The 26,906-nt window shown below is 47.0% G+C and overlaps 1 protein-coding gene across 18 annotated transcripts in view; it reads right to left on the reverse strand.

Annotated features, from left to right (window-relative positions):
* FHOD3 (formin homology 2 domain containing 3) overlaps positions 1 to 26,906 on the reverse strand; it is a 523,276-nt gene that overhangs the window by 52,347 nt on the left and 444,023 nt on the right. For all 18 annotated transcript variants that reach the window (XM_086372649.1, XM_086372648.1, XM_086372647.1 and 15 more), the window contains 2 exons: positions 17,746 to 18,623; positions 3,622 to 3,780 (listed from right to left, as the gene is read on the reverse strand). In XM_086372649.1, the coding sequence (XP_086228775.1) occupies positions 3,622 to 3,780; positions 17,746 to 18,623 (1,037 nt within the window). The remainder of the gene's footprint in view (positions 1 to 3,621; positions 3,781 to 17,745; positions 18,624 to 26,906) is intronic.

Raw genomic sequence — 26,906 nt, forward strand, 5'->3', positions numbered from 1 at the left:
CAAGCATTGAAAATACACACTCTCTCTGCATTCACTCAGGCAGCTTCAGAGAAGCGGTTCTCAGGGTGATTCTGTCCCCATGGTATGTTGACACAGTCTAGGGGACATTCTTGGTTGTCACCACTGGGGCAGTGCTACGGGCATCGTGTGGACAGAGGTCAGGGATCTGCGAACACCCTACAAAGCACAGGGCAGCTCCCACAATAAAGAACTGTCCAGCACAGAATGGCAACAGAGCCACAACCGAGAAACCGTGTTCCAATGAAAAGTGTGACCAAAATGTGTAACTCCATGTTAATGACTATATATGATCTATCAAAAAGCAGAGATATTACTTTGCCAACAAAGGTCCATCTAGCCAAAGCTATGGTTTTTCCAGTAGTCATGTAGGGATGTGAGAGCTAGACTATAAAGAAAGATGAGAGCCAAAGATGCTTTTGAACTGTGGTGTTGGAGAAGACTTTTGAGAGTCCCTTGAACAGCAAGGAGATCCAACCAGTCCATCCTAATAGAAATCAGTCCTGAATATTCATTGGAAGGACTGATGCTGAAGCTGAAACTCCAAAACTTTGGCCACCTGATGTGAAGAACTGACTCATTTGAAAAGACCCTGATGCTGGGAAAGATTGAAGGCAGGAGGAGAAGGGGATGACAGAGGATGAGATGGCCGGATGACATGAGTTTGAGTAAACTCTGGGAGTTGGTGATGGACAGGGAGGCCTGGTGTGCTGCAGTCCATAGAGTCACAAAGAGTTGGACACAACTGAGCAACTGAACTGAACTGAACTGAAATGATGATCTACCGAGGCCTCATGACACAGCAAACTCTCAGGAAGGGTTAGGCAGTGTGTTCCGAGGCCATATCTGTTTACTGTACATCATATCCGACACCAGCTACTCCTGGAGGAAAAGTGTAGGCAGCACTGTGATGCAGATTGCAATGGCCCATGTGTCTCCTCACTCCCCTTTCGGATTTCCTCTTGTTCTTTTCCGTGGGTGAGTCCAGACCCAGAGAGCCCATCTGGGCCAGCCACCCCCAGAGCTGGCCCGTGGATTGCACTTCAGACTCAGGCTCTAGAAACCACATTTCAGTTCGACCTCTTACTGGCTTGTGAGCTTGGGCACAGACAAACTTTGGGATGCACCCTCTTCAACTTTAAGATGAGGGTCACAGCAGTGCACCTCGTAAGGTTCTGATGAGCCTCTGTGAGCAGCCCCTACTCGGTGTCTGGCCCGGAGGAGGAAACCCGTGAAAGTCTAGTTTATTAATGTGCTGCTGCTCCTCTATTTGTCATCATTACTTTCCTATCATCATTCCTTCCTGGCGTAAAAAGGTGCTCAGCTGGAAACCAGTCAGAAAAGGAAAAAGTCATCTGATTCATTCTAAAGTCTGAGTAACCTATTGTATCTGAAACTTCCCCTACCCAGGGAGATTGACATTTTGGGACAGAACAAAGGCAAAACCAAAGGAATCTGTCTCTTTTGATGGACTTTCAAGTTCTCATGGCAAGAAGGGGAAATATTTTTAAAAGGGGAAGTTGTCATTTTTTCCTTCAATCAAGCTGCCTCTGGCTGCATTTGAAGCCTCTCTATGTATGAATCTGAAGCTTCTGCACTCCTTCAGAGATCCTGTGAAGTAAACAGGATGGCCAATCACGCACTAGCACCTACACGTCGTCTGCTTGTGTGAGAGACACTTTGTACTTGGTGTGAGCCGACTGGCAGCCCCCACCTGCCTGCAGGACACAAACGCCCTTCCCCCTTGTTGCTCTGGGGGCCCCAGGGTGAAGCTGCCCCGTACTGAGGCCAGGCCTGCCCCCTCCTTTCCCACTGTCTGGCAGCTGCCTCAGTCTCCCCCTCGGTATTTGCCTGCGGTCTCCTTTGGGCCCCCTCCCCCATCTGCCACGTGCCCTCACTCCCTGCCTGTGCTGACCTGCTGTGCTGCCTGGCCTGACTCCAGGGCTTGGGCCCCACTTTCCAGCCAGTGGCCAGTGCATGTTCCTCGTCACACCTGCTCCTGGCACACGCCGTGTGGGTGCTTCTCAAGGCAGAGCTGCTCAGGCCTTGTGCTGGTTTCCCAGGTTTGCTATAACCAAGCATCGCAAACTGGGGGGCTTCAAACCAGGGGAATGTGTTCCCTCACAGCCTGAGAGACTAGAAGTCTAACATCACGGTGTCCGCAGGGTGATGCTCTTTCTGAAGACTCAAGGGGAGGATCTTTCCTCTCCTCTTCCTCGCTTCTAGAAGATGCAGGCACTTCTCGGTGTCCCTTGTCTTGTAAGCACATCCCTCCAGCTTCTGCCTCCATCATCCCACAGTGGTCCCCTCTGGGTGTTCTCTGTTCACATGGCCTTCCCCTCGCTGTGTCTGTGTCCAAACTTCTCTCTTCTTAGAAGGCTATCAGCCAGTGGAGCAGGGCTCACCCTAATCCAGGATGACCTTATCTTAGCTTGATCAAGCCTGCAAAGACCCAACTTCCAAATAAGGTCACATTCCAAGGTTCTGGGTAGCATGGACCTTGAAGTCTGTACTCAATCCAGTACAAACCTCTAGGAACACTGCTTCTGCTGCGGAGGCCTCTGCTTTCCAAAGTACACGGCATGCCTGCCCACCTGGGTTCAGGCACCACTTTGCCCCACACCCCCATTGCCCCCTCCCACACTCAGGCCTGGGGGTGCGTCTGACACAGCCCCCCAGCCCCTCCTCACTTCTGTCTCTCCTGCTGAAGCCCCTCTGCTCACTGTAGCCAGCCTTCACTGGCTTTCTTCATTCCTGAGTCTTTCAAATGAGACTGGGTATGCAGGAACCTCCAGTACGGAGATGTTTTCAAGGAATCCAAGGCTCCTTGCCAACAGGAGGTGGCGCTGGCTGCCACCAATGTCACGAAGCAGTGTCCTGAGATTCCCCACTCTACCCAGTGGGTCCCCAGGCCGGTCACGCCCCTGGAGGCATCTGTGGGCCAAGCCATTGGCTCCACTCACTCTTTCTCTATTATTAGAAGAGGAGATTGAACTTCCCACAAACGGGCACCAGCCCACAGTGGAGGGTGCTGGACCCTGGCAGAGCAGGGGGGCTGCAGCTCCAGCTGGGGTGCCCATCAGTCACGCAGTCACAGCCAGGACAGCCAACCTCTCTCCACTTGTGCCACCAAGACCAACAGATGCTGCGGACCCAGTTGGCTTGGGATCCCCAGCTGAGCAAATCAAACCCGTCTCTACACACCACAACGGGCACCAAGAGAGAAACAGAGCCATTTACACGGAGGTGAGCATGCACAGACAAGCCTACTTTTAAGACTGTTCATGAAACGTATTTGGTTTGAAATGATGTGAAAGAAGGCATTCCAGTGCCCCATGGAGGCTGTCAAGTTCTTCTTCTGCATTGAGGCAGGCAGAGTGTGGTCAGAAGGAAGTTAATGAATGAACCTGATCTTCCCAATAAGCAAAGTGGGGTTTCTTCCCACTGCCCCCCTCCCGAAGTTAAAAAAATGATGTGAGAATTAAAACACTATTCAGAGTCTGACTGAGACAAAAAAGTGGCAAGCCACCCTGTGGAGAAAGAAAGTCACATTGGACAGTAATGCAACAGAACATAAATAACACTCTGTCGAGCTCCTCTTACCTCAATCCCTTCTTTGTTTAAGGCATATTCATCAAAATTCAAAATGGCTATCTTAATCGTTCTTGGAGGGGGCAGGACCGTCAGGCCAATATTAATAGCATTGCTCCTCTTGGAGTCCAGGACAATGATCTCCTGCTTTTTTCCATCTGCAGCCGTTTTCTTGTGATAAAATAAGGAGAATCCAAGATTAATGCCTCATCTTCAGTCCTCTATTAAAAGCAAACTCACGACTTATTTAGAGATGAAAACAAATGGCCCCAGTTCAGCTCAGGGAGGGACTGGCTACCGCTCAGCACGGCGGAGATCAGGGATTAGCCCCGAGAAGCCGCCAAGAAGGGGGCAGCCATGGAACTTCTCGAGTCAGACACATTACAAAATAAAATTGATTTTCCTTCAATTGGGAAAAATGTGATATTTTGCAAGGAGAAAAAAAAAAAAAAAGAAAGAAACACCCTGTTTTTTTCCATAGAAGCAGTGGAAACAGGATTCAGACCTTTCAGAGTTCCCTTCCTGTGGGCTGCGAGGTGTCGGAATGTGCCTTGGTTGGCCCTGGGGCATGTGGTGCGTGCCCAGAGATGGAGAAAGCTGGTCCACACGCCAAGGAGACGGGAGCCTGGGGGAACCCGGCATTGCTGGCGGGTCTGCCCTCTGCACCTCCGGGGCTCCTCTTGACATTCTGCCCTGACACCTGAGCACTCTCCTGCCACATTCATACATCTGGATGCAGCCCACTGAGCGGGTGAAGAGGAGTAAGGGATGAACTGGCAAAGAGGCCAAGGAGGGGCGCCATGCTCTCTGCTGTCCCGGGCATCCTCAGAGCAGCCCCTGTTGCTAGCCTGGGGCTGGCACACAGCCAGAAGCTAGGAAGGGTGTAAGGTGCTGAGCCAGTTCTCACCTCTGCCCAGAGCTTATGATGACAAGGTCCCCAACTTTCCCCTTCCACTCTCAGGAAATCAAAGGCAGGTAGAAATGGGGACAGGTGGAAGGAGGCCAGTCAGCAAGCTTCCTGTGTTGTGCAGCCTCCCTTGGGGCCACAAGGCCTGGAGGTTGATGATTCTGATTCATGAAACAAGCCCAGGGTGATGAGGATGGGTGAGACCATGCAGCATGCTGAGGGTGAGCTCACTGCATGAGGGGCCCAGCTTCGGGGGAATAACTCACCTGGTGATGGAGGGGGTGAGGGTCTGGAGAAGCTGCCACACGAGCTGGACCCTAAAGACTGTCTAGGACTAGCCTGGGGCGGGGGAGACGGTGAGGAGAGAAGGGCCTTTGACTAGTTCCAGGGAACTGCCCAGGATGAAGCTGCAGGTTGCCAGGGCCATATCAGGGGACTCCATGAGTCAGCTGCTCAGAACCCCTCTGCAGGCAGGTCCTAGCCAAGCAGCCAACGCCAGTCAGCCTCCCGCACTGAGGCCTCAGCCTCTCCTTTGAAGAAGGGAACCAGGCTGGGCCTGGTATAGCTGAGTGGCTGCTGTGGCACTAGAGGCTGGGAGCTGGCAAGGAGAAACTGGCTACAGCCCCTTAAGTCCTACTGAGCCCTTCCAAACTCAATTGCTAATGTTCTATTTTAGGTCCTTAAATGTGCATTTGGGAATAAATTACAATTTCTTCATGAAGAGAATAACTGAAAGCATCCCAGCCATTTGGGTGCCTGGTGGCCCGGAGGAACAACTCCTGTGGGCGTGTCACCGGCTTGGAACTGTGGGCTCCCAGGACACGCAGCATAAATGCACCCCTACCCTGCAGGGCAAGCTTGTCTTCTATACGTTTAAGCCAATAAGCTTATCAGGAGCTCCTGAAATGTAGCTGAAATCTACTTTAAAATATTGTTTGGGGGTTTCCCTGGTGGTCTGGTGGTTAAGAGCCCACCTGCCAATGCAGGAGACACGTGTTCGACCCCTGGTCCAGGAAGATCTCACATGCCGCGGAGCAACTAAGCCTGTGAGCCACAGCTACTAAGCCCGTGCTCCAGAGTCTGCAAGTCACAACTACTGGAGCCTGTGCGCCTAGGGATTGTGCTCCACAACAAGAGAAGTCACAGCAAAGAGAAGCCCACACACTGCAACTAGACAGTGGCCTCCACTCACAGCAACCAGAGAAAAGCCTGGGCAGTAACAAAGACCCAGCACAGCCAAAACTAAATGAATACAAATAAAATTATTTAAAAATATATTACTTTGTTGGAATGCTAAGAAGGCCTGAGAAAAGGCTTGACAACATGCTGAAGAAGGGAATGAAGAGGGATGTGATGACCTGTGTGCCCACCTTGGGGCAGCGGGGTGCCCACTCCTCCAGGCACTCCAGGCACTGCAGGGGGCCTGCCCAACATAGAGTCCCTCTTCCCTGCTCACCAACAGGGCCTGGATTTCTTTCAAGCTGGTAATATGTTAGCGAAATCAATCACCTCCCTGGACCCTTTGCAGCTGAGGCTGGCAGTTTGGGTTTCTGTTTTCCTGATTCAAAAGGGCTGGACCCGTGAGCCATGCCTTTTTCCCTTTCTCCATCTTCCTGCCTACAATGTAGACATGAGGCCTGGAGGGGCAGCATCTCATGAGCATAAGGAATGAGGCCTCATGGATGGCGACATGGAAGACAGAAGCCTGGGACCTGGCGTGCGAGAGGCACTGACCCAGCGCCAGGCTCCAGCACAGGAGGCACTGACAGAAAGGCAAGGACTCCCCGTGAATCATTAGCCCCTGGACCCCCATCCATAGAGTCACTGGGAGCCTGCAGAGATGCCTGAGAAGGCCGAGCCCCACTGCTGCCTTTGTGTAAATGAGAGCAAGATGGCCCCCCCTGAGGGAGACAAAGCCCCATGGCAAATTCTTGAGAGAGACGGACTATTCAGATTTCAGCCTGCCCCCCTCAGCCAGGGTCCACCTACAGCAAGCACTCAGGACAGAGCCGGGGGTGGCTCTGAGCCTCACATGTCCTTTTCCTCATTCTCAGCAGAACTCAGTTCACATCAATGGACACCCTCTGCTCTCATAAATCGAGAAGAAGCCAGCCTCTGGGCATCCTGAGATAATGGGGAAGCTGTTTCTACAGACGACATGTTTTCAGAGCACGTCCACCCACTTCGAGAAGGAAGGAATAAGAGTTAGTCATATCTGAGGCTGAATTATTAACTCTCTGGATTTTATCCAAGAGGTATTTTAAATGCTCTTCTTCATAACTGAAACAGAGCCTGCTGGATGCACTGACCCCTCAAGTGCCTTGGCAGCCACTCTGCCCGAAATGAGGGTGGGTCACGTGGGCTTGCCCAACTGTCTCCTCCCCTCACAACAACCCACAGCGGCATCTGCAAGAACAAGCCAAAGTGCTCTGTGCCCGGGAGCACATGCTGGTGTCCAGGGATTCTGTTATCAATTCTGATGCATTTCAATCCTCCAAGCTCCAGATCAACAAGAGTGACCTTCACTATGTCCTTCACCTGGCCCTGTGTCTGAGTGGCTGTCGGCCATCCTCTCCCACAAAGTCTCTCGTGTCCTGTCCTTCACTCCCCCCACCTCCATCCCAAGCCCGACCCTTGGAGCCAGCCTCCCAGGGCAGCCACCATGGGCTTCCTGCTTCCAGCCTCTTCTCACTCCCAACCCATCCATCTTAATTCTTGCCAAGAGTCTTTCTCAGAGACTTGTTTCCTTATTGCACTTCTTTGATCAGAGAGTCTGTGACTGTCCGTTGTTTGAAATGAGAAAAATGGGAAATTGGTCAATGATGAAAAGAGGAGATAAAGCAGATAAGACAGAGTTCCTTGTGAAAGAGGTTAAGAAATGTTAAAAGATATTCTAAAGGCTTCTGGAAAGGAGGGATGCAGCAAAGGTGGAACAGGGTTGGGAGGATGACAGGAGGTGATACATCTAGGCAGGAGATCAAAAAGTTGATTTGTATTTTACACGAGATCAGACACAAAACAACGCACAAACAAGGAAACAAAACCTCCAGACCAGACTTCCCCGGTGGCTCAGTGGTAAAGAATCCACCTGCCAATGCAGGAGACATGGGTTTAATCCCTGATCCAGGAAGATCCCACACGCCTGAGAGCAACTAAGCCATGAGCCACAACTACTGAGCCCATGCCCTAGAGCCTGGGAGCTGCAACCAGTAAAGCCTGCTCTCCCTAGAGCCATGCTCCTCGACAAGAGAAGCCACCACAGTGAGAAGCCCAGGCCCCACAACCAGAGACAAGCCTGCACAGCACAAAAACCCAGCAGAGCCAAAAATAAATAAATGATTACAAAGAAAACTCAAAACCTCTGGAAATATCAATACAGGCCCTACTTGGAGGAAGTGACAAAATTTTATTGAGAGTAATAATAGAAGATGTGGGTAAATGAAAAACATCATGTTCCTGAATAGGAAGTCTCAGTGTTAAAAGGATGTTCATTATCTTGCCTCATAAAATTTATACACAAATAACATATTTATTATATATGCCGGTAAAGAACCACCTGTAATGCAGGAGACCTGGGTTCGATCCCTGGGTTGGGAGATCCCCTGGAGGAGGGCATGGCAACCCATTCCAGTATTCTGGCCTGGAGAATCCCCATAAACAGAGGAGCTCACAGGCTATAGTCCATGAGGTCGAAAAGAGTTGGACATGACTAAGCGACTAAGCACAACACACAACATATATTTAAAATGATTCTAATCAAATTCCAAGAAGATGTTTTTGGAATTTTAAAATATTCTAAAGTTACTATGAACGAGTATATGTGTAAAAAGATCCATAAGTGGAAATAATACAATATCTATCCAATCAGCCATAAAAACTTACTATAAAACTGATATAATTAATGTGTGGCACTGGCACTCAATAGCTATACTGATAATACAGAACAGAATAATAGAACAGAGAAAGCTGTCTATACAATGATCCAGGGCATTCCAACAAGGCAGCAAGACCGTGAGTCACAATCCATTATGAAAGCCTGATTCTAATATGGAACCAAAGTAACTTCAAGCAAAAACAACCAGTATGGTAGGTTAACATCACAGTAGACTGGATTGACTGAGATCTTTCTTCTTAAAAAAAAAAAAAAAAAAAAAAGCCAGCAGAAAGCAAGAACACAGGGTTGCATGGGAATGGCCAAGGGTCATCATGGTGGGGTTATGCCACACCTCATGAGACCCCTTTGCTGATTTTGGAGTCCTGAGACATTATCAGTGATGATCCATGACAAAGCCTGAGCAAAGGCAGAAGAGGCTGAAAAGCAAGCTCAGTGGCTCAACTGTCTCTTGTTGGTTGGCAGGGTATCTTCCCTTATTTATTATATTTTTTGCCTTTTCTCAACTGTAGATCTCATTTCCTTAAATGGCATTTCCTGAGTGCCTATTAGGTGGCTACTCCTTGAGTGGGGACATTTTTCATGGAGATCAACAAAAAATGTAGGTGGCCAGGATGCCACCGACTGCAATGATCAATCCTGGGGCAACAGGAAATAAGGGTATCTCCCTCAGTTCTTTGATAGAAGGTCAATCAGCCAAACCTATGCCCTCAGGGCTCAAGAACTCACAGGGAAAACAGAGTGTTGAGGGAGCAGCTATGGGTCGGGTACCAGGTGCAGGATGCTGGACTAGGGGGTGCTGAACATGAAAATTGGAACAATTGTCTCTGGGGCGAGATAGCTGCCCAGCTAAACAGTTGTGCAAGTTGGAGTGGGGAAAACAGGGTGGGCATGTCTCTGGACATGCAACTGACCCCAGTACTTCCAGAAGTGCTCAAGGTAAAAGAGGAACTTGCTTCTTGAAGGGTTAGGGGGCACTCTGGGAGGAGGTCAGTCTCTGCTTTGCTCCCAGAAAGCTCAGTGAAGCTGAACTTCTGAGCCAAACGAGGTGGCAACACCCAGAACCTCCTTCAAAGCAGCAGCTCTCAGGGAGCCTCCAAGAGTTGCCCTCCCAGAAATACTGTCTCCGGAGAAATGCTTCAGGCTTGGACGGAATGTAGGGTTTTGTTTGTTCTTGACTTGGCCAAGAGGACTGCAGGAAGTGGGGAGAGGATGTAACAGCCAAAACGGGGAGAAACAGAGGTCACCCTCTATGGAAAAAGATGCTGTCAAAGCTAGCAGAGACCTCTTAGGAGGGCTGGGAAGGAGGTCACTGAGGCAATTCAGCTCCTTTCCCCCAAACTGTCCAAGAGGGCTAAGGGTCCAGTTTCAGGAAGCAGAAGTGAGCCCCTCCAAGAGGATGCTTCAAACAGGCAGCACCCAAGGCCACAAGAGTCACAGAATTTCTGAGAAGCACAGAGGGAATTCTCCATTTAAGCACTGATGGCTAACTGCCAGGGCTTAGGGGTGAGGGCTGGGACTTCTCTCTGCAGCCCTGGTGGAGCCCAGATTCACTTGGTGGTCAGCTCCCTGCGTTGGAGTGGGCCTTCTAGAACCAAGCAAGTCTAAGAGGTTGGGCTCTGCAAACTCAGCCACTCCAAGGGGCAGAAAGTCACCTACAACAGGAAGATTTTCTAGAACAGTTAAACCAGATATTCAGGTCCACTCAGGGGGACTGTGGGGCCATAACAATCCTGATGCTGAGATGGATGACCAGAGGCCTCAAAGAGAAGAGACAAGTATGTCAGGTTTTTGGATACATCAAGGTATTGCTTCCAAGAACAAGTCTTTCAGAATTTCTAAGTAAAGTGACAAACTTGATTCTGAATGGTTATGGGGGTAGGCGACCACGTGTGACCACAACCTGCTTTTGTTCAATATCCTGAGGGTAAGCCCATCACTTCCCCTCATAATCATTCAGTTTTGGAAAAGAAAAGGATGAGCATTCAGGCAGCAGTTAGGAAAAGGGGGAAAGGAAAACTTTAATGCTAAATAGTAGTCCTTAAACTTAGAGGCTAATTTAAAATCTCACACTAGAACCTCAGGAAAGTCACGTGAGGCAAAGGATAAGAAAATCAATAGCATAAAAAATGAAGACCTGTCAGCACAGCACAAAAGTACATTCTCCCCTGTTGCCCTGGGTCTACTCAACAACCCCAGGAGGTCAGGCCTACAGGCTCAGGCCTGGCTTCTCCACCACACCCCACCCATAATCAAAAACAGGCTCAGAGAAGTTTACTGACTTGCTCAAAGTCACACAGAGGTAGAGTCCAGACCAAATGACATTTGAAATTGCAGTAGCAAAGCACACAGACCACTGAGAAGAAAGAGAGAGTCTTTTTCAAAAAATGGCAGGCTTTCAAAAATTCCCAAGGGAAGAAAATGAAGAAGTGTCCAGAGTGTGAACTTGAAAGTAGCCAAAACAAAATGGAATCTGGGGATCACAGCAGCCCTGAAGGGCAACTGAAAATATCCAGAGCAGCAAAGCACTCAGGTGGGTCAACCGGGGTCTCACCCATTCCCACCCTGGCAGCCTGGGCGAGTCACTGCCCCACTCTGTACCCCCTGTTCTTTCTGGGACCCAGTCTCCCAGGGTTTGTTAGGAGGATGAAATAAAACAATGGATGTAAATCAGTGAGAGAAACACTCATGACAGAAGCGTCTGCTAGGACTATTAGAATAGTATGACTGAGACTTCCCTGGTGGTGCAGTGTAAAAGAATCTGCCTGCTTGCCAATGTAGGGGACATGGGTTCAATCCCTGGTCGGGGAAGATCCTACATGCCGTTGAATAACTAATCTTGTGGGTCACAACTACTGAAGCCCTAAAGCCTGTGCTACACAAGAGAAGTCAGGCAACAAAGAGAGGACCCTACTCACCACAACTAGCAAAAATCCGAGCAAAGCAATGCAGACCCAGCGTGGCCATAAATAAATGAATAAAAAAAAAAATAGTATTATTGGTATGGATACATGTAAAGTACTTAGGCTAATACCTGGAAAATAGTGCTTTAGCTCCTTTCACTATTGGCTCTTTTGTAAAAAATCATTTTTAACCTAATGATATTATATTTTAAAAATATATGGTTTATCAATGCATGTTTTTCATAACTAACACATGTACTACACTTACTGACGAGAGGCACCTAGGTACACGGGAGTGTCAGATCAGAGCAGTGTCCCCACCCCAACAGTGATAATTCCAGGGGACAGTGTAGGGACTTGGTTCTCAATTTCGCTTCCAGGGCTGCTTCCCAACATGGGCAACTCACTCGGAGCTTCCTGAAATGAACTCACGGATGCTCATGAGAGTCTGCACAGACCCCCAGGCATATGGAGTCCCCGAGTGGGAAGCAGGTCCAGTGAGTGAGTTATCTGGAGTGGTTCTGAAGGTCTCCTTGCAGAGGAGATGGTAGGGAACGACTTGCTTTCTGTTTTCAAGGAGGAGAATATTATGGTTATTTCCACATGCTAAATTCCCTCTAGGCCAAAGACTGGACTCCAGGACTAATGGAAAGGGGGCATTCTGGAGAAAAGAACAGGACAGTCTCCTTCTGGGCCAGGAGACTCAGCTGCCTCCATGGCTGAGGGCAGAAAGGGCAAACACGGACTCACCACCTCCGACTGGGAGGAACGCAACATCACTCACCTAAGGAGGAGACATGGCCGATCAACCTACTGACATTTTCTGAAGGAAAACCAGGAAATGTGATGTATTTAGGTCAGTGCTTTACAATTGTGGGGATACAAGGGGCACTTTTAAAGAACAGTGATGCCTGGGTTCCATCTCAGAGGTCCTAACCTCCTTGATCAGGAGTGGGCACAGAGGTCTAAAAGATGTGAGTGTGACCAGAGTCACCAACTTAGACTTGCAAAAAGTCTTAAGGCTTGAGACGGGATTGTTGGGTGAGTAAAAAGTTGTTCTTTCAGAAAGAAGAACACAATTTAAAAATAGGAAATGAAAGGCAGGGATCGGAGAACATTTCTTAGGATATAAAAACAGAGCTCCCCCCACTCCCCCATCCCTGTCATTCAAAGATGCAGCAAGGTCTGATCTTGCTACTTTCATGAATGATGTGGGATAATATCCCCACAGCTAAAGATGATGCAGGAAGTTTTCACTGATGCTAAAAGGAGTCTGAGATGCCCAACTGATGTCAGGGTCATCCCAGCCCTGGGAGCTGAGCTGTCAGTGACTGAGAAAGCATCCTTCCACACCTGAGGGTTAATGAGCTCTTCGAGGCTCTGGGGTCAAGCACAGTGGGCTCCCGAAGACACGGTACACATTGGGCCATTGCTAACCCCATGCAACCGGATCATGGGTGTGGTACTTGGAAATAAAAACAAAACCCTGCTCCATCTCTGCACACAGCCCCAGGGCTTCTGCAGTGGCATGCCATGATAAAGACGGCTAAGGTCCAGAGAAGGGCCACCGTGAAGGCACAAACTTCCACGTGGGGGGACAGGACGAAGCAAGCAGAGTAGGGAGGAGAGCTTGGGCAAAGATCATGGAGGCTTGCAACCCAGGCAGGTGGACAGGGCTTGCCTTCCAAAGTTTTTTGAAATGCTGCCATGGAGGATCACAGCTTTGAGTTTTTAAAGAGCAATTTTACCAGCAGTAAAGGATGCGGTTTTAAAAAGTGGATATTCAGCACACAGAACTTATCATCCCAGAGGGTGCAGTGACTGAAAATAGAAACTGGGATAAGGACATGATTTATTAAGAGAACTCAGAGTCTTGGAGAATACTGCTAAGTTTGAGAGTATTTCCATGAAAGGCGACCGACCTCTCAAAATGCTTGTCAGCATCACTGTCACAGACCCCAGGGCTGGCTCAGCGAGGCACGAGTTCTAGAAATGGGAAATCATCCCTCCTCACTCCCTGCTAACTGCCAAAAGGGTGACGCCACAGGATATTTTCAAAACTGCCCGTTGAGAAAGTGTCCATGATAGTGATGCCTCAATACAGATATCATAACAATGTGACTGCTATGAAATTTTCCCAAGTTCTGTAATGAGGGAGATATACGTGGGAAAGCATGAAGGCAAAAGACAGAACAACAACAAAAAAGCCATGAAAGAGAGTATGAAAGTGAACATCGCTCAGTCGTGTCCGACTCTTTGCGACCCCATGGACTATGTAGTCCATGGAATTCTCCAGGCCAGAGTACTGGAGTGGGTAGCCGTTCCCTTTTCCAGGAGATCTTTCCAACCCAGGGATCGAATCCAGGTCTCCTACATTGCAGGCGGATTCTTTACCAGCTGAGCCACCAGGGAAGACCAAGAATACTGGAGGAGGGGGCCGTCCCTTCTCCAGGGGATCTTCCCGATCCAGGAATCGAACTGGGGTCTCTTGCATCGCAGCCAGATTCTTTACCAACTAAGCTATCAGGGAAGCCTAAATAAAAGCTGAAAAACCTTTCTGTGGAACTAGCCAGAACAGGTTTGCTTATTGGTAAATTTAGAAAAAAAAAAAAGTTAATTTCCCATATTGGTTCTTTGAGTCTTTACAGCAAAGGCCAACCATCAAACAGTTACATTTCCAATGTTACTGTAGTTTATCCAGTACCCTAACTGAGAGACTTTTGAGAGGTGAAGAGAGTGCTCTTAATAATTCCACTGGGACCCCTGCATACATGGGGACCATCTTAGATAAGGATGGTCCCAAAGTTGGGCTTGGAATTTTCAGGCAGAATTCAGGTTTTCTGAGGGTGCTGTTAAACAAAACATTCCCTTATGACCTGAATTTGCATAAAGAGTAGGAAGATTTTCTTCTCTTCTCTGCAGAATAAAACAGAGGTGGGGCAGGGGTGAAGTCAACGTGGAGAATGATGGTGGGAGCAATGCTCCCCTCACTGGAGCTTTATTTTTCACTTTAAATCAATGGTTCATAGCTTTGGTTGAGTCCCGGGGGAGCCTTTCAAAATAACTCGGCCTGGGGCTTACCCCAGACAAAATAAATCATCTCTGGATTTTCTTAAAAAGTCACTGCTAGTAGTTTATGAAATGGTTTGAAACTTCAAGGTAAATAAAGTCGAACAAATGTCTCCAAATCCATTCCAGAGGCCCCTCCCCAGGGTAAAGCAACGAACTCAGGTGAATAAGACAGCCATGAGTCCCCAAAGGTGAAGCCAGGTCCCTTCTTCCTTCTGGGCCCCTCGTCTGCTCCACATCTTTCGTGGTCTGTCTGGATCCAGGGATATAAAAGCTGCCCTTTGGAAGGAAGAGGGACTTGGCTGCCCTAGATGAGGCATACAGCTTGGAAGCCCACTTCCTGGGGCTTCTTGGGATGATGTCAAGTCCATGGAGGGTAATTCCCCATCCCCAGGGGTTTTCTGCCCTGATATCCAATTCTGGGGTCATTTTAACCATCTCTTATGCCATTCTCCACATCTTAGACCAACAGCAAAAACACAATATGATGAAATGTAGTACAAAATTTCTGTCTTTCTCTACAACGCATAATTAAAGCTATCTTATTAAAAAGCTATACATATAGTCTCCAGGCAAGAATACTGGAGTGGGTAGCCATTCCCTTCTCCAGGGGATCTTTACCACCCAGGGATTGAACCCACATCTCCTGCACTGCAGGCAGATTTTTTACTGTCTAAGCCACCAGGGAAGCCCATATGTATATATAAATATATACATATAAATGTATGTATGTATATTACCTGCTGAAAAAGAAAAGTAGATCCAGTTCTAGAAACTATTTGGAAAGGAAATCACAAAGCACATCTCTCTGTTCTTATCATCTCCATGAGGTGGTCACCCCAGCCTTGGATCTGGCGCACGAATCCCTAGGGGATGACTCAGATGGCCACCACCACGCCCTGCAACACTGGTCTAGTGTAAGTTTTCTGATGGAAAGTACAACTGATTCCCTTTGCTCTGTGCTGCCCTGTGAAGCATATTTTATTTTTGATGCACTCTATTGTTCTTAATGGAAAACTTCTCATGAGCCAGAATCTGGAAGTAGCTATTTACAGCTGAGTTTTACGAACATCATAGTCAAGAATTAGAAACAAACGTCACGTTGGTTAGAGCTATACTAGTCCATACAACAGATTCAACTCTCCAATTTGCATCCTCACCATTTGTAATATTTGTAAATAGTCTCTGCTCACATTTTCTAGCTATCTTCACCCCAAAATGGGCTCCTGGGTCCCGGAACTGCAGAACATTCTGGAACCAGGTAAATTTTCAACATGCTACTTTCCTCTTATGCTCTCACTTTATAAAAACTAGGTGAACCTTTGTAGCTGGGCAATACAGGTTTTTAAGAGGTCACCACCTACTTCAAGAAAGAACTGAACTCTGGGCCACTGAGAGGGTGCCAACCAGGCTCCCGTCACTGATCACAAGTAGCACCAAGAGAAGAAGTTGGGGAGGTGAGCCCATCTGGGGTCTTCTCAAGGAAGCTTTTCACTTTGTCATTTCTTTAGTAAAAATAAAGTTGGAAAAATGAAGTTGGAAGTGCCTTCATTGCCAACTGGGACTCTTTAATTTCTCACCCCCTCAACCCCAAGTCAAGAGCTGGCAACCTCTGAGGCTAAGGAGCAACCAGGACAAGCCCAGGGGGTCCAGCAGCCAGAGGGGCCCACGTGGGAAGGAGTGGGATGAAGGAGATGGGCCAACCAGATCAGCGGGAGCAAGGGCACGTCCTGGGTGATTCCAACAGCTGTTTTAACCGCGCCAGGCCAGCCTTCTCCCAAATGGCAGGTCTGATGGTAAGAGTGGAAGGGGCCACATGGGTGGCTCATCACCACATGTGACCAGTACTGGAAGTCAGGACACAGAGACATGGAGAGCAATAGCACTTCCCATGGCATGGTTTTCTAGACAGAACAAGAGGGTTCTACTTACAGTTGGGGGAAAGGACTGCCTGGCATGGCTTTCTATTTGGGATCTTGGCAGTTGGATTTGTAAACAGGAAAAAGCTGGAATTCTGACTTGGGGATGGGGTGGGGCTGGAAATGGTTCAGATTCCCATCCTTGTTGGAACTGAGCAGACACTAACTCAAGGGTAAAGGCCAACTCGGAAAGAGCAGCAAGTAGTTCCAGACCCATCTCCCCCACCCCACCCCCGACCCCATTACAGGTTTTAACAGGAAGTCGGCCTTTTAGAGCTCCCGGCCTAGCCTTTCAGCATCACACACGGTGACAGGCACAAACTCCATCCTCAGGTCCTTCTCGAAAGGATACTCCTGTCCCGAGGAAGCCTGCACACACTGATTCCAAATCAGAGCCTGGCCGGCAGATCAAGGAGCCCAACTCAGACAGCTTATACTCATCCAAAATGATGCTAAACGGAGCAACCCACGGAGCCGAAATTAATTCACAATAGTAAGTTCCAGCATGTTTACTCTAAACTATCCTTTGAAAAGTGTTTTCTCTTATTTCAGGGCCCTGAGAAGACAGCCTTAAACCTGTTTTAAAACTGAAATATACTCAGGATCACAAGAGTTATTTTTTTAGATCAGTTCTTTAAGATAGGTAAAGGAGACCCTAATAATGCAGTGAATCATCAGAAATAAAATCTGTGATCCAGTATCACACAGCCTTTTCATCAGTGCTCCTTAGTCATGACTTTATCTTTGATACCCAATAACTTCATATACAAAGCTCTTCATTTATAAAAGTAGATAGAACATCTCTGTTAAAGACACTACACCAGCAATGCCCTCAGGGTTCTCAAACATCTATGAGAAATAAGAAATCTAGATACACGTATAATGTTTACAGGATGCTAACTATATGGCTGTATAGAAGCATCCAGATAGTGGTAGCAAGTTGACTCAGCCAGGGGATTAGCTGAAGAAATATCCCATAGCCTACTGTCTTACAGCTGAGGTTTAAACCATTATCAACCATAAACAACAAATGTGAGCGTGAATAAACACATCCGCAGGATGAAGTCATTGTGTTTGATAAATTAGCACATCTACTTTCCTCTAGTGAATGTCAACATTTGCTGTCAGGCTATGCTAACAATCCCTGGGTAAACACTGTTTTTTTTTTTTCCTCCAGGTTATTAGGTTCTTGGAAAGCTACTTGCCTATCGATGTTAATAAGTTGCTAGCTTTGTTAGCAACAAAAGGTCCCTTACTCATTTAGCTCACACCTAACGTGTGACACAGGGTACTGGATGAAAAGTCAAATTTTTATACCAACTGCCTTTTTAAGCAAATTAGTAAGAGCAACACGAAGGGCATTTTATGTGTAACAAAACTCTCCGTTCTATCCAACATCTGTAAGTAACTCAGCAAATGAAGAGGCATGCTGGATGCAAGCGATACCTTGGAGACGGACAGTTCCTTCGATTTAGACTCAAACAGGTGCTCCAGCTTGGAGGTGTCCACCTTAATGGGTTCCAGTTTCGACCACAGGAATTCTCTGCAGCGGCCATTGTTCTTACACGGCCACTCAAAAGGCCGGACTTCGTTCCAGAATAGACGGATGGTCTTCTTTTTCTTGGTGAATGCCGGTTGACCCCTGGGTATCTGGGGCCACCCTAAGCCCTGAGGAGCGTTGAATACTGGAGGGGGAGCCAATAAATTACCGGGGACTGGGGGGGGAGGCACGCTGTCCAGCAGGGGCGGAGGGGGTGGGGGCGGCAGACCCAGAAAGGTGGGTGGGGGCGGGGGAGGCGGCCCTGGGGCCTCCGGGTGACCCAGGTCCACGTCCAGGACGTCAATGTCGTCCTCCTCACCCAGGTCAGTGAAATCCATGTCCTGGATTCTGAGCTCCCTGGGATTGGCCATGAGCTGGTCCCAGATGTAGTCAGATTCCGTCTTGGGCTGAGCTGATGTCTTCTCTGCGACCTTGTCATTGGGCTCCACGTCAGGGGAGACGGACCCCCTCCCTAGGTCCCCGCTGTTGAATTTCTCTGCAAAGGCTTTCACACTGCCCCTGTTGTCCAGACAACCAACGTCCACCCTCTTGACGCTCTCATCCTGGGCCAGGGAACTGGCCTGCAGGGTGGATATTCTGCTGGCCAGGCTGGCTACCGCCTCCGCCCCCTGCGTGGTCCTTGCAGCCTCACCCTCCCCCTTCTCCTCATCCGTGGGCTTTCTGTTATGGGCATACAGCATGTCCAGCATGAACCGTTTGCTGGTGAGGATGTCGCCACACTGCTCATTTACACCGGCATCCTGAACACCCGCAGACCACAAACCTGAAAGTACACAGGAGAAAAAAACGAGAACATCACACCGGTCTCAATACCATGAGAGAGCCAACCAGACAACACGTGGGCATTCCACACAGGAGCAATCAGGGAGACCCAGAAATGAAGCGGTGGAAGAGGGAGGTGCTCACGGTTGACAAGACGCTCTTGATCAAAAGAGATGCTGTGTTGAAGGGCTGATGGCCCACTCTAGGGACCCAACACTCTCGTAGGGCTGTGGCTCTGGCCTAGGCTCATGGGAAAAAATTTCCTCGCCTTTTCTGCCCACCCATGATAGCTGGTCAGGACCCACTCAGGGCAACTGCCCTAACTACACACAGGGAGGCAAGGAAATGCCCTCTCACCCATGGCAGGTACTTAAAAGGCTGTAGAATTACTCCTTTTTCTCCCTACTCCACCTCTGCACCAGTGAATCCAAACACTCCTGGAGAAACGTGCAGACCGTACCACTGGTCATACGGCCACCAGTCTTCAGGAGACCCTTAATGCTGCCTGGCGGCCCCATCCATGACCTCTCTTAGATGGCTTTCCATACACCTCCTCTTTCCTCTAGGCTCCCCTACTCAACTCATCCTCTGCAAGCATCACCTTGCTTTCTGTTTCAAAAACTTAATAGACAAAGTCAGAGCTCTTCCAGGGCCTCCATTCTGCCTCCACTCACCCACCTGCACCTGAACACTGACGTTTGTCCTATGACTACTGATCCCCTGTCCTCTAGTGGGACTCATCCGCTCCCATGATTCTCCATCCTGCGTCTCCCATGCTCCTCCCACTAGGTCTTCCCACTGGGATATAAACACAGTATAATTTTACCCATTAAATGAAAACAAAAAACCTCACTTGATTCTACTTATCTCTCCAGCTATGATCCAAATTTTCTCCTTTCTTTTTTTTCTTTATTTTTTTAAAATTTTATTTTATTTTTAAAGTTTACAATATTGTATTGGTTTTGCCAAATATCGAAATGAATCTGCCACAGGTATAAGTGTGTTCCCCATCGTGAACCCTCCTCCCTCCTCCCTTCCCATACCATCCCTCTGGGTCGTCCCAGTGCACCAGCCCCAAGCATCCAGCATTGTGCATCGAACCTGGACTGGCAACTCGTTTCATATATGATATTATACGTATTTCAATACCATTCTCCCAAATCATCCCACCCTCTCCCTCTCCCACAGAGTCTTTTAAAGTAAAGCTGCGGGGCGAAGGGAGAGTTAGGGAGTTTGGGAAGGTCATACACACACTGCTATATTCAAAATGGATAACCAACAAGGACCTATTGTAGAGCACATGGAACTCTACTCAAACTTACTGCCAGCCTGGATGGGAGGGGAGTTGGGGGGAGAATGGATACATGTGTATGTATGGCTGAGTCCCTTCAAGGTTCACCTGAAACTACCACAATGTTGTTCACCGGCTAAAAAGTGAAAAAATAAGTGAAGTCGCTCAGTTGTGTCCAACTCTTGGCGACCCTATGGACTGTAGCTTACCAGGCTCCTCCGTCCATGGGATTTACCCCAATACAAAACAAAAAGGTTAAAAAAACAAACAAACAATAAAGCTGCATATAAGAGTTGTTTTGCTGTTTCCAATTTCTCTCTTTATTCTCTCTTGAACCCAGTCTAATGAAGTTTGTGCTCTGTTTCAAAGATGCTCCTTTCTGGGTGACCTATGACCTTCCTGTCGCACTAGACGCAGCTGTTACCCTCTCATCTTTGACTCACATCCTTCTCTCGGCCTCCTGGACACTGTTCTCACCTGGTTTGCTGCCTTCTCTTTGGCTGCTCCTTCTCAGTCTCCTGTGTTGGTTCCTCCTTATCTTTAACCTTTAAGTGTCTGTGGACCTCTTCTCTCCATCTACACTCCCTTTCCTAGCCTTCATCTCATCCAGTCTTAGGCCTTTAAATGCCATCTTCTGCCCTCAGTCCCATCCACTCATCCAACCTGCTTCTCCTGCAGTCATTTCTGGCCTCAGTTGCAGCCACTTCATCCATCCTTCATCCATCCAATGTAATTGCTGCCAATTCCAAAAGCCTCAGAGTCATCCTTGACTTTTTATCCTGTTTTTTCATCCCACACAGCAGAGTCCTGTTAGTTTAATCTTCACGTTGCATCCAGAATCCCATCACTTTTCTCATCACTACTCCTGCCACAACCCCAGTCTGAACTAGCGAGGTTGCTTGCCAACAAGGGAGCATCCAGCTGATCTCAGCTTCCACGCTCGCCCCTCTACAGTGAGTTCTCAACCCCAGAGCCACGTGACATTTTGCAATGTCCAACTTATCTTTCTGCTCTAAGTCTGCAAAAGGTGCCACATTTCACCGAGACAAAAAGCCAGTGACCCGTCAGTGTTCACAAGCCATGCGTGATCCCACCTTAATTTTTTTTCTCCCCCTCTCCTACCACCACCTCAGCCACTGCCGCCACCCCAGATATACACACACGAACCTCTTCAGCAACAGCACTGACCTGACATTCCTAGAACTCACCAGGCGTTATGTGATCCAGCCTCAGGACCTTTGCCTCTCCTGGGGCAATCCCAGTTAATCACACAATTTGCTTCTCAACTTCCTTTCGGTTTTAGCTCAAATAGTGTCTTCCCAGTGAAATCTTCCCCAACCACCTTATTTAAAATTGTGCACACCTCCCTCTCGCCCACAGCTGATCATCTTTTTCTGCTTTATTTTCTACCCGAGCATGTCTTACTGTCTGATCTTCCACACATTTTCCTCTTTGAGTTTATTGCTGCCTTTGTCCCATTATTGGAATGATTATAATTATTTGTTAAATTGTGTTCTTCCTCGGAATGTAAACTCTATAAGAGCAGGGATTTGGGTCTGCTTTGTTCCTCGTTGTATCCCCAGCATCTAGGACGAGTGGATGAACAGATAAATGGTCAGGGACGTCATTCCTCTGAGCTTGCTTCCTGAAGTCCAGCAGGGCTGTGCGGTGGGCATTTCAGGCTGTGCGTTCCATCAGACATCCAAGGGCCTCTGTGGCTGCTCATTTGGGGAGGGGGCAGGAGACCTAGGCCGAGGACGTGAGCAGCATGAGCTTTTTCTCTACCAAAGAGCTGGATCAGACAGGCTGGGGGAGGACACTGGTCTCTCCCCTGTGGCTGTGCCTTCATCTGTGAGGAAGCACTTACTGGGGAAGCCCAAGGCCCTCAAGTGCTCTGATTTTTCCACTGTGGTTTTGTCCTCTGTGCTCTGCTCAACAGTGGCCTAAGCTCACCAAGCGCCCAACACCAGAACAAGGAGGTTTTGAGTCCTCTTGGAGATTGCCTTCACAAACAAAATACATTTTGATGATAACCACCATCAAAGAGACAGGAGGTGGCATTTGAGGACATGATAGAAAAATCACTACAGCTGCTCAAACAGTCCCGTAAATAGGGAGACTGCTTTGATGCCAGGAAGTTGTGGCAGATAAAGTGACTGAGTCTCTCTCAACAGACCGCCTCACTCTCTCCATTTATTGGGAAATGTTGGCAATTTCTTATTTTGGCAACTAGGCAAAGAGCATAATCAGGTAACATTTTAAATGTTGGCTTTTAAGTTTACTTTCTTCATTCATGTATGTCTTTTATTAAATCATTACGTAGGGTGCTTCTTTGTCCCTAGCAATTTCCTTTGCTCTGAAGTGTACTTCATCTGATATTAATATAGCCCTAATATGGCTTTTCTCTGATTAATGTTGGCATGACATCTTTTCCCAGCCTTTAACTTTCCATCTGCCCATGTCATTACATTTGATATGAGTGTTGTATATAAGAGCACGTGGTTGACTGGTGTTTTTATACACTCTTCAAATCTATGTCTTTCACTTGCTGTGTTAGGACTCGAGTGTGCCATTTTATTTGTTTTGTTTGATCCTTGTTTCAGTGTCTGTTCCTCCTTTCTTGGTCTTGGGTGGATTGCTTGAACATTTTTTAGAATTTCAATGTGACTTTTTTATAGTGTTTTTGAGTACATTGCTTCATGTAATTTTCTTAGTAGTTGCTCTAGGTATTACAGTATACACACTCCCTTATTTAGTCTATTGGTATTGGGCTTCCTTGGTGTCTCAGTGGTAAAGAATTTACCCGTTAATGCAGGAGATGCAGTTTTGAGCCCTGGAGATCCCCTGGAGAAGGAAACGGCAACCCACTCCAATATTCTTGCCTGGCAAGTCCCATGGACAAAGGAGCCTGGCGGGCTACAGTCCACTGAGTGACAAAGAGTCGGACACAACTCAGTGACTAAACAAAAACAAATTGATGTTTTACTGCTTTGAAGTGCAGAAACCTTACTTCCATTTAGATCCGTTTACTCTCCCACTTTTAAAAATACAGCTGTCTTAAGTATTTCCTCTACATATGCTGAACACCATAAAGCAAATCTAATGTTTGTTTCAACCATCGAATATGATTTAAGAAGCACATGGGTAAAAACATAGCATGTTTATCTACTCCTATTTTTACCCATTCTGTTTTTCTTTTCTTTCTGGAGTCCCAAGTCATCTTCTATCATTTCCTTTCTGTTCAGAGAACTTACTTCAGCCAGTCTTCAAGGGGAGGTCACTCGTGACAAATGCTCTTGGTTGTTCTTTACTGAGAATGCTTTTATTTCCCCTGCACTGTTAAAGGCCACTTTTACTGTACATGTAATTCATCGCTGACAGTTATGGTCTTTCAGCACTTGACAGATGCTGTCCCGCTTTCTGTAGGCCTCCATGATCCAGACAAGAAATCCGCTATCCTCTGAACTGCTGCTCTTCTATAGGTATAACATCATTTTTTTTTGTCTTAAAAAAGTATTATTTGGCTTTTAGTTATCATAAATTTGATTATCTTTTGTCTTGTTGTCGATTTCTTTGGATTTATCCTTGTTAGGATTTGCTCAGCTTAAATTTGTAGGCTTATGCCTCTTCCAAACTTGGGAAAATCTAAGCCATTATTTCCTCAAACATTTTTCCACACTGCATTCTCTCTCCTCTTCTTAGACTTAGATGAAATGAATGTCAGTTTTACTGACATAGTCCCATAGGTCCCTGAGGCTCCTTTCATTTTTAGTCTATTTTTTCTCTACTATTCAGATTTGGTAATTTCCACTGATCTGGTTTCAAATACACTGATTATTTCATTTATTGTCTATAATCAAATACAAAGTATGTCAAATACTTTATTTCAGCTTGCATTTTCCAGTTGTATAATTTTCCTTTGGTTCTTTTTTTGAAAATTTCTTTGCTAAGACTTTTTTAATGTATTTCCTGAGAGTTTGTAACTGTTCTCTAAAGCATTATTATGCTGACTGCTTTAAAACTTTTGACAGATCACCCCAGCACCTGTCAAAGGTTTTAAAGCAGTCACCATAATAATGGCATCTCTGGATGGTCTTTTTCCATTCAAGATGTCATTGCCCTGCTTCTTGACATGATGAGTGATTTTTGATTATATCCTGGATGTGTTGGGTATTATGGGATAGATTTTGGATCATATTTAACCTTCTCTTTTAGCAGATACTCACCCTTTTAGCTTCCCTGGTGGCTCAGATGGTAAAGCATCTGCCTGCAATGCGGGAGACCCAGGTTCGATTCCTGGGTCGGGAAGATCCCCTGGAGAAGGAAATGGCAATCCTCTCCAGCAGTCTTGCTTGGAAAATCCCATGGATGGAGGAGCCTGATAGGCAACAGTCCATGGGGTCACAAAGAGTTGGACACGACTGAACGACTTCACTTTCACTTTCACCCTTTCAGGGCATAGCTTGTAGGTCTTGGTGCAGGTATGTGTTCAGCTCCCCGCTGGGTCCCACTGTCATCAGGAAGAAGGCTGACTCACTCCCTCAATGTAGATGGGCTGAAGCCCCTTGACCCCAGCAGCATCTTCCCAGTGGACGTGAAGCATTGACTCCCATTGGCTCACTGTCTCCAAGTGAAGTGAAGGCTCAGTTTTCCACCAGTCCCCACCAATGGCTAGTCCCACCTCCAACCACATCATTCTACCTTTTTTATGCTGGGTGGGGACGGAGGCTTGGCTCCCTCTGGGCCCTCACTGGCACTGAGGACAAGGAGAGTACCGGTGGGAAGAGAGAGAAGGCCATTAGTCTTTCTGCCAGGTCCTCATTAAGCGTGGTCCTATTGCGGTTCAGGTGAAGGCTCCGATCCCCACAGGACCCCACTGACTCGACCCTGCTGGGAGAATTGAGATTCACTTGCTTCTCCCTGTAGGGAATGACTATGAACTCCTCATCAGGCCAACAGTATCCCAGCAGGGGAAGGGAGTGCAATCTGCTTCTACTGGGCAGGCGACAGAAGACGGGTTCCCTTCTGAGTCCCGTTGACACTACAGGGTTGAGGGAGGGGAGGGAACTGGAGAGCCATCATCCCTGTTTCCATATGGGTCTGTACAGAAGACTACCTCCTCTTCCATCTTACTGAAACCACTGGATTGGAAGAGAGGTGTGACAGTGGCATAGTTTCCATTAGACCTTGTTGAGGATAGAGCGCTTATTAAGAGCAGCACAGATTTTCTGTTCTGTTAGGCATCACCTTTCCCAACCCTTTGGTTAAGGGAATCAGCTTTCCTTGAAGCTTCACTGCTGTGCTGTTCAAGTCAAAAGATTCTGAGGCAGTCTGCCTCCTTCTTTTTACCTATCAGCGTCCTTCTATGATTGGCTGTTCTATTATATCCAGGGTGTTGATGTTTTAGTTGTAAGAGGGAGGAACTGGGAGTAATGGGGCTTCTCCATCTTAGCCTGATACTTCTTCATTCATCGGTGGTTTTATGAGCCCCTATTATGTTCTGGGTCCCTAGCTAGGAAGGACTCACAATGAAAAAGACAGACAACCCCACCCTCACTGCATTCAAGTAGAGACAAAACACAATTTTGGAAGTAACTACAACAAAGTGTAATCTATGCTACGATAAAGCCTCTCATTCTAATGCCAGGCAGTACAACACCAAAAACAAAGAAAAATAAAACCACACACTTGCAGTAAGTTGAATCTCTTTCAAGCTCTACAAATTCATTCTCAAATAATAGCTACAACCATTAGCAAAAACATGGGGAATCACTTTGATTGCCTTTGTGATTTGGTTGAGAAGATTCTGAAAAGCAAGAACTATGAGGACAGAGCTTCCCTGATTCCTCGTTGCTGATGGTGGCTGTGAGCAGTGGGATATTTTAGGAACCAATAAGCTACAACAAATAAACATGGCCACATCCCTTAACAACACCAGACTGAAGGAGAAAAGCCACTGCAAAGCTCCAATTCCTGGACACTACCAGCTTTCGGTAGGAAGTCAATGGTTCTACACTGGGAGTAGCGTCTCCATTTTTGGAAAGTTGTCCTTATTTGGAAGGATATTGGGCAATCTGATCCAAGAAAGTTCTTTGCCCTGGCTTATTTTTACTAATCCAACTTGTTGATATGTTTTAGGCTTGCTAAACCTAGTTAAGATGAATAATCCTTAAAGCTACTCATAATGCAATAAAACATGATTTAAGGTCAAACTGATCAACACGACTTACCCGACACTCTGTACTGTGACCAAAATTACGTTATATATGAATAACAGCAAGTAAAATCTGAGAGTATAACTATAATCTGACTTTGAAAGAAATTTAGTATCAATATATGTAATCCTTTTAGTACCCACATATTCAACCAGACACAAGATTTTCAATGCAATGATTCCTAAGACATAAACAAAGTCTTCAAAGCCTTTTCCTTTTCATTGAGACTATATATATTAAATTAAATATAATTATATAATTGTGAAAACTGAAATATTAGACTAAGCCATTGGTTGACAGGTCTCCTGAATGAATTATGGCTTCATTCATTCATTCAATCTTTGTTCACTTGTCCAGGCTGCAGGGAGACTGTATTCTTAATCTGTGAACTAACACATCATGCATGGGTCGTGCCACTGATTGGCAGTCCCTTGTGGAGCCTTCATGCTGCCTTCTGGGCCTAAGACGTAGGGTCCTTGAATCTGTGTCACTGTGTAACTTAATGAAGGCTGCCCCATAAGACATGTCTCCACAGGTAAGGAGTATCTGTCAAGAGAGGTAGCTTCCCGACACCACACACAAGTCATGAGTCAGAACACCAACTTCATGGTATCACACACAAATCATAATTCAAATGATGGGGATGGGAGGGGACATATGTATACCTATGGCTGATTCACATTGTCGTATGGCAGAAACCATCACAACATTGTAAAGCAATTCTCCTCCAATTAAAAATTTTAAAAATCATTCAAATGATTATTTGAATCACTTACAA

This window comes from Bos grunniens, chromosome 24 (genome assembly GCF_055505025.1).
Source record: "Bos grunniens cultivar Pamir isolate PY7600 chromosome 24, Bosgru_T2T1.0, whole genome shotgun sequence".
NCBI lineage: Eukaryota > Metazoa > Chordata > Mammalia > Artiodactyla > Bovidae > Bos > Bos grunniens.